At 50.6% G+C, this 8031-nt stretch overlaps 1 protein-coding gene across 3 annotated transcripts in view; it reads right to left on the bottom strand.

The window, feature by feature from the left end:
• Positions 1–365: 365 nt before the first annotated feature.
• Positions 366–8031, bottom strand: part of NR2F2 (nuclear receptor subfamily 2 group F member 2) — a 13227-nt gene continuing 5561 nt past the window's right edge. The window contains exons 1-3 of one of the 3 annotated variants that reach the window (XM_053581776.1): positions 6517–7058; positions 4479–5006; positions 366–1821 (exon numbers count right to left, since the gene is read on the bottom strand). In XM_053581776.1, the coding sequence (XP_053437751.1) occupies positions 1547–1821; positions 4479–5006; positions 6517–6958 (1245 nt within the window). In that variant the 5' untranslated portion in view covers positions 6959–7058 and the 3' untranslated portion in view covers positions 366–1546. The other 2 variants (XM_053581778.1, XM_053581777.1) reach the window with 2 other exon arrangements.

Genomic DNA, 8031 nt, shown 5'->3' with positions numbered 1-8031 from the left:
GATCATAAAATAGATACTGATCTCAAGATTTCTAATACTTTTTCACAATACCTTCCCTAAGCAGGCACTTAAGTGTGACAAATATAAGGGCCTTTTTTTTCCTGGAAAATCCATTTTTAATTAAAAGGAGGATTAGGTGAATGGGGGTGGTTTACTATATCAGTATGGCACTTCCTAAACCATAGATAAACCATTAACTTCAGCCTCCCCCCTCCACTCACCCAAATTAAACAGGCAAATACACTAGTCCACATTTGAACAAACTAACTGAAGGGAGTAAACAAATGGAGCCCCCCAGCCGCTCAGCAAGAGCTCACAGGGGCTCCACTGGATGGAAAGACAGTGACTGGGGACAGCCAAACAGGTTTCAGATATCAAATAATATTTTAATTTCTGAATACTTTCAATTTTCCTTGGAATATAACACACAAAGACTCGACCAAACAGTTCAGTTATTATAACTTTTACAGTATACAGAAATGTTGCACTTAAAAAAAAACCTTCAGTTTTTTTAAAACACAAACTGTAAACTCTAAGATACTGAATCAATCACGTTACCTATAAGTGCCAACAGTGTTATTTTGTCATGCTGATTTCAATGGTATTTTTTTAAAAAGGGAAAATATCAACAATTATAATACAAAGGGTTTGCAAATATACAAACAGATATAGGATTTTCATAACAATTCAAGAACTAAGCGGGACCCAATTCAAATTACAAAAGTTCACTTTTTATTCAAAACCTCAGCATGTGTCTTGGACACATTCCTTGGCTGCCAATAAATTCCACAGTTCATTCTCTTTCTTAAAATATTTTTAAAAAGCTAGGTTTGTCATGGTGTCTTTTTTGGGGGGGAGGGTAGGGGTTGCATGTGGTTCCTCCAGTTTTCTAATTAGAGTGCTCAAATCCACCTAAAATTTTTGGTCACCACTTGTAAGTGCGTTTCCATCATCTCTGAGTTGCCTTTTAAAGTTTTATGTCTTCCTATGATATTTTCATGGACTCAGTTTTAATTCTTGCAGAACATATATTTTAATGATACACAGTTTTTAAGAAGCCAAGATTATATCAGAACTTATTATAGAACCACAGAATAAACTGGTTTGGAACCAGAAAAGTACAAAAAAGAACAGCTAGAGAGGTACATAGACACAGGACAATTAATAATTTGGAAAAAAAAAAAAGACTTACTTTCTCCATTCTGCTAATTTTCTCCCAATCTCCTTAAATGCACTTTTAGCAATATTTTTCAAAAATTTACCAAAAAAAGAAAAAGACTAATTTCTTTTTTATACAAAAATGATAAGTAGCAAGTTGTTCTGACCAACACAGGAGTTTTTTTTTTTAATGCATTCTGTAAAAGTTCATTTGACAGTCTTTTTTTTTTGAAATTCACAGTCCATTAAATTCTTCCCCTCTCTTCTTTTAGCAAACTTGTAACATCCTTTTATATCCTTTCTTAACAGAAGGAAATTAAGCAAACAAACCAGTCTTTTGCCTTTTCTTTCTCTGTTTCACTCCCCCTTCTTATTTTGATTTATTTATTTATTGAATTGCCATATACGGCCAGTTAAAACTGCTGCCGGACAGTAACATATCCCGGATGAGGGTTTCGATGGGGGTTTTACCTACCAAACGGACGAAAAACAATTGCTCTATGACTGAGGAGGAGACGGTGCGGAGGGAAGGGAGGCGAAGCAAAAGCTTTCCGAATCTCGTCGGCTGGTTGGGGTACTGGCTCCTAACGTATTCTTCCAAAGCACACTGAGACTTTTCCTGCAAGCTTTCCACATGGGCTACATCAGAGAGACCACAGGCATCTGGAAGAAAGTTAAAAAAAAAAAAAAAAAAGAAGAAGAAGAAGAAGAATTCCGTCATCAGATTAAGAGGTTTGAAATGGGTCACATGAGGTGTGTGCACAGTGCTCTGTCAAACTGCCCCAACCGGAGTTGGAGCAAACGTCTATATAGTGAAAACTTGGAGTGGGGGTAGAGGGGTTGAGAAAGAGCATGAGATGGTCCTGGAGTGTTTGCTTTAAAATAAAACACAGCTCAGTATGCTACAGGCTTGCCCTGCCTAAGTCCTCAGGCTGGGTCACCGGGAGGCCCAAGAAAAAGTACATTGGGTCTATCTGGCCCAAGTCAGTAAACAGACAAAGCCCAAACTGGCAGCACTCTTCCCCCTCCTCTGTAAATAATAGTTCAGCTTATAATTATACAGTGGTGGTGATGGGGTGGACAACTTAGCCCAGCCCCAGTAATGGCGTCCATGATCCTGCCTCAGATTCTCCCCAAAGAGGGCGACTCATTTTTCTCCAGTCTTTGAAACTGATTTAAGTGGCCCTTTAAAACTGATCTTGTCAGTTTAGCCTATTGAAGGGCAGCCATGCAAACTGTGATCTCTCTGTTCATTTGAGCTGTTTCTTCCCCCCCTTTTCTTCTCTCTCCCTTTTCTCCCACCCCCCCTTTATTTTTTTTAAACCAGGTCCCTCCAAAAAGCAACCCCTCCCTGTTATCTTCAGGAAAACACTTTTCTTTTTCTGATACGTTAAAATACAATAAGTGCCTTTGAAATGAGAAGCTTCTTGGTAAAGGCGGTTCAGGTTGTGACCTGACCCTTCAGGGCTCCCCAGACAAGACTGGGGTTAACACATGCATATTGTGTATTGTTAAAATAGATATTCAAAAACAGCCTCTACCATCTCCACCCCAGGAATTAGAACACACATACAACCTGCTCATGTGTACCTAGGACTCTGCATGTCTACAGAATGTATAGGTGTCTATGGTCAGGAATTAAAAGTCTGTTTGCACAGGACTCCTTCCCTCCAGTACTGTGTGTCTGCCTCTGAATCAGATAACAAGAACCTTTATCTCTTTGTGAGGTGCACACAGGCCTCCACGTTTTGCAAATAGTCATAAATTAAACTGTTAAAACAGTATCAGACATTTAAAAAAAAATTTTCCCCCTTGAAAGACCAAGGGTAAGGCTAAGATATCAAGAAATTAACTATCACCCCCATTGTCTGAGAATGTGGGCTGAGTGGGATGCGGGTGAAGGGAACTATAGGGTAGGGAATATCCTGCCTGTATATCTGCATCAGGCAAACGGTTTAGATATGAAGGGCTTACAAGAAAAACAACCCAGATCCATGCCTCCTCCATACAGCTGCCCTGCCCAAACACTGCCCTCTGAATGATTACCTAAAGACTTCTGAATGCAGAATTTGGGGTGACAGTGAGGAGAGGCTTTATGTGAGAAGCAGCAATGTGTAAAAGCAGTTTAAGGACTTAGAACCTGCAAGAGATTCATATAATGACTTGGTTCCCAGACTTCTTCTAAACAATAAAGGAAAAACTGTGGACCTCCTTTTTGTTTGCCACATAAACTTCCCATCTCTCCTAGTTTCCTGATTATAGGCTTTAAAAACCGCAGTAGGTGACTAGTTCAAGCCTTGCCAATGTACAAATGTTTGTTATTCTTAACTGGAAACCCCTTTCTGCTCAGCCATGACAAAGGGATCAGCTGACAACTTAGTACAAGAATGTAAAGGTGGGGGTGTGTGTGTGATTTCTACCCACCTGGGCTATGCTGAACTCAGCCTGGAGGCAGCCAAAAGGCTCAGGTGTGGCCCCAAATGCAAAGCCAGACACCTTCAAAAATCATTTGGCCTCAAGAGTTAATTAATATCAGATCTATTACTCACACAGGTTAAACTACATGCAAACTAATTAGATTGCATAATGCAGTCAATGATGGTTTTATATCTCCAGCAACATTCATATCCAGCTTAAGTTGGCATAGATTTTAGGTTGTTTGAAAATTGCGTTAAGTCTTTGCCTGTGCAAGGGAAGGAAGAGGCCAGAGTCTGCAAGTTCAGCAGACATTCTGAGGAGTTATAAATGGTTCCTTTCCTCCTCTCATCCCCTTTTGAGAGCTCCTTTTTCCTCTCCTGGCAGTCTGCGTTATTTTAATAAGAACATGATTTCAAAAATTGCTCCCCTCAGGTTGATTTGCCTGGAGCTCCAACTCAGTATACTGAGTTAGCAGGTAAACTTTTCCCCTGCAGGGACCATGCCTAGGGTCCTCCAGTGCCCAGGGACATCTCCTGGGGGCCTAACCAGGGTACTAAAGAAAACCAGGGTCTTGAGAAGGTTTCCTGCGGGACTGTAGGCCCAAGGGCCTAGGATCAAGAAGGAAGAAAAGCAGGAAAAGGCATCCCAGTCTGGATTTAGAAGCAGGGAAAATGGCCCTGAGAGCCTTCCCCATGGTTCATTTTGGGTGTCTCTGAAGCATCCCTCCTGCAGCCCAGTTTTCCTCTCTTCTCCCCAGGACAGGCCTGGTGGTGCCCTACAGCTATACAAAGTTCTCACTTCAAGTTGAACTCAAGTTTGGCCTTGCCATGGCACTCTCAAGTTTTCTGGGCCCTAACCCTGGGTCAGGAGCCCTTGGACACGAGGACAGGGCTTTTTCCTACCTGAGGTGAACAGGACTATGGCCTTGAGGCAGCTGTACTCGGCAGAATCGACGTGCAGAGCCTTGAGCTTCTCCACTTGCTCTTGGAAGATCCGTATGTGGTCCATAAAGGCGACCACCCGGTCGGCGGACATGGGCGAAGCGTGCAAGCCTGCTGCGGCCAGGAGCGGGGCGACGTGGAGAGGCATGGAGCACTGTGCTGCGTTCAGCACAAACAGCTCGCTCCAGGTGAGACGCAGCAGGGCCACCTGGTCCGTGATCTGCAGGTCAGGGAAGAAGGGGATGTTCCGGGCCCACTCGACGGCGCTGAAGAGCATCCGCGCGGCCAGTTCACAAATGTTCTCGATGCCCATGATGTTGTTGGGCTGCATGCACTGGCTGCCGAAGCGCGACGTGGGATAGGGCTCGGCACGCAGCAGCAGGGAAATATATCCCGACAGGTACGAGTGGCAGTTGAGGGGGTCCCCGTTGGTCAGCGCGAACTGCCCATGGGTCGGCTGGGTGGGCGGCATCCTGCCCCTCTGCACCGCTGTGGGGAGGAAAGGAGACATTCCGCAGTTAATGACTAGCCTTGGTCCCCAGGTCGCCAGCAGGGTCTACCCCAGCCTGACCCCACCCACCCCTAGGCCCCAGCAGCAAAAGAATCAGGCAGGCCTGCCACAGACTTGGGAGCCTCTAGGTTCCGGGCACCACTCCTCTCAAATCACCACCCAGGCAAGTTCTGATGGCCAGAGGGGCACACTTGCCTCCGAGGCCCGCTCGGGGCTGGTCCGCCGAGGACCCAGAATTGGCCACTTTGCCTCGGGGTCCACGGCGCTGTGGGCGGGATGTAGCATTCTGAGGGCATCTTTCTTCTTTACAGCTAAACAGCTGATATTTCTTATTGATTGGAGGAGAGGGAGCGGGAGGGGCGAGTCTGGGGGGGAGGGCGAGACGCTTTTGCAAAAGACACAGTGTTCACCCCAGACGGCCTGTGGCCGCCCCTGAATGATTCTCCCCCAAACCCTGCAGCCCCAGCCCGGCAGGGAACCCCTGGTGAGAGACAAGAGTACAGCCGAGGTCTGGCGTCAGTCTAATCAGTGTGCTCGGAGAAAGAGACCGAGGGAGAGGGCGGAGAGAGAGAGGGCGGCCAAAGCGAGAGGAAGCCGGGAAGAGGCAGGGAGCCGGCGGCCGGCACCAACGGAGCCCGGCCTATGAGGGCCGGGGAAAGCCGGCGTAGCTCGGGCTCAGGCTGTTATCTGACTCCGGACCGGGAGAGTCGCTCTTGCAAACACAAAGAAACCCCGGCGGTGGCTCGCCCCAACCCGGAGCCCGCGCCCGGCGCCGAGCGCGCCATTGGCAGAGCAGGGCTCGCGGCGCTCGGCGAATTTTATATCACAAAGACCCAACTCGCGCAGAGCGAAAGCAGCCACAGAGGGCCCCTCGCCCACCCTTTCCTACTTCCTATTGCGCTCTCCTCGTTTCAAAAGTGAAAGGAAAAAAGAAAACAGAAATATATATATATATTTTTTTTAGCAGAATGTTAATCCATGCAGGGTCACATGAGCGCTGCCCGGGAGGCAGCGTTAATACGGCGAAGTGCATAAAATTGCCATTTGTAATTTGAACCTCCTGTACAAAAGTACAATCTCAGGTTGGTTTTTTTTGAGAAGGTGGGGGCTGGGGAGAGGGGTGGAGGGAAGGAACGTATGCTGAACATGCAGGAAAAGCAAGGGAAGAGAGAGAGAAGTAAATAAGGCTTTAAACAACAACAACACACACCCCATCCTTTGCAGAAAGGCAGTCTCCAATGAACTCGCAATCAATGCAAAGAAAATGAAAACAGACCAAAGAATAGAGAAGGAAATCAGGCGGCCAAAGCATGCGGATTTGGGGGTCTGGGTTCCAGTGCAGAACTCGCTTCTAGTATAAAACCCCTTTCTGCTGCAAAACGAAGAGAAGAGCTTGGGGCTTCTGTGTCCTTACCCAGAGCAGGCTAGCCAAACGCACCCAGGGACCCAGGACCCTGGACGAGGGGGGGAGAAATGAGAGGCCGATACCTTCCCGTCTCATGCCCACTTTGAGGCACTTTTTGAGGCGGCAGTACTGGCACTGGTTGCGGTGGTGCTGGTCGATGGGACAGTTCCGGTTGGCGCGGCACGTGTAGCTCAGGTTCCTCCGCACGCTGCGCTTGAAGAAGCTCTTGCAGCCCTCGCACGTGAACTGGCCGTAGTGCTTGCCGCTCGACTTGTCGCCGCAAACCACGCACTCGATGTGTTGTTGCTGCTGTTGCTTGTCGCTGCCTGGGCCGCCAGGGCCGCCCTGGCCACCAGCCGCCGTCTGGGCCGGGGTGCTAGCCGGGCCCCCTTGGCCGGGCGTCTGTGGCGTGTGCGGGGCACCAGGCGGCGGGCCGGGCACGGGCGGCGCCTGAGAGGCCTGGCTGCCCTGCGAGCCGGGCACCTCGTCCTGGGGGTCACGCCACGTGCTGACTACCATTGCCATATCTATGGGGGCTGCGTCCGGACTTCCTGCTCCCCTGGCTGCGGGCGGCGGCGGGGCGGCGGCGGCTCCCGGGTCTCGGGCTCCGGCGCGCCGCCTTTTGTGTATGCGAGGGTGCGAGAGGGCGCCGGAGGGCGCACCGGGTGGCTCGGGGGCTGGTTGGTTGAGGTTGGTTAGTTTTTCCTTTTTTGTTTTTGCTTTTGCAAAGTTTTGTCGATTGCTTGTCGGGCCCGGTGTGTTTGTTTTGTTTGTTTTCCTCGGCTCAGTTTTGTTGGTTTCGGGGGGCTTTCCGTCAGGAGGGGAGGGGAAGGGGACAGGAGAGCGAGTGGGAGCAGAACGTGGAGAGAGAGGGAGGGGAGGGAGAGCAGCAAGTCGATTGTCTGGCTTCAAGACAGAAGTAGGAGGCAAAAAAAAAAATCTCTCCAAAGATCTCGCTCGCTCTCTCTCCCTCCCTCTCTCGATCACTCTCTTGCTCTCAGAGCTGGTGTGCAGCCGAGGAGTTGGCGGAGGAGTAGGAGGAGGAAGAGGAGGAGGAGGAAGAGGAGGAGGTGGAGGAGGAGAGGCGACTGTCCGGGGGCCAAGTCCAGGGCAGCCCACAGTCAGCCATTCAGGAAAGCCATCGAAATCAGAAGGACTAAGAGATCGGAGGCGCAGGGCGCGGGTGCGCCCAGGGAGCCGGGCAGGCCGGGGCGGAGGCCGACGGCCCGCGGAGTGGCCGGAGCGCTGCCTGGGTCCGGGGGAATCAGCATGAAAGTGGTCCGGGTTGGGCGCTGCGCGGCGTCGTCCTGGCGCTGGGCCGCCGCCGCCGCCTGCCCTGGGCGCCCGGCGCGCGCCTGGCTCGCTCCGGCCGCCGCCGCCCGCAGTCGCCGGATGGAGGCCGCTCGCCGCTCCCTGCGGGCCGCCCGGGCCGCCGCCGCCGCCGGAGCCGCCGCCGAAGCCGCCGGGTCAGGCCCGGAGCCGCCGCGTCTAGCGCCGCCGCCGCCGCTGAAGTCGCTGCTGCTGCCGCCGGAGCCGCTGCTGCTGCTGCTGCCGCCGCCGCCTCACACACATAGGGAAAGAGTCAACTCGCCGGCGGC

The sequence above is a fragment of the Nycticebus coucang genome, chromosome 2, assembly GCF_027406575.1.
Source record: "Nycticebus coucang isolate mNycCou1 chromosome 2, mNycCou1.pri, whole genome shotgun sequence".
NCBI lineage: Eukaryota > Metazoa > Chordata > Mammalia > Primates > Lorisidae > Nycticebus > Nycticebus coucang.
This window is presented reverse-complemented; position numbering and strand designations above follow the sequence as displayed.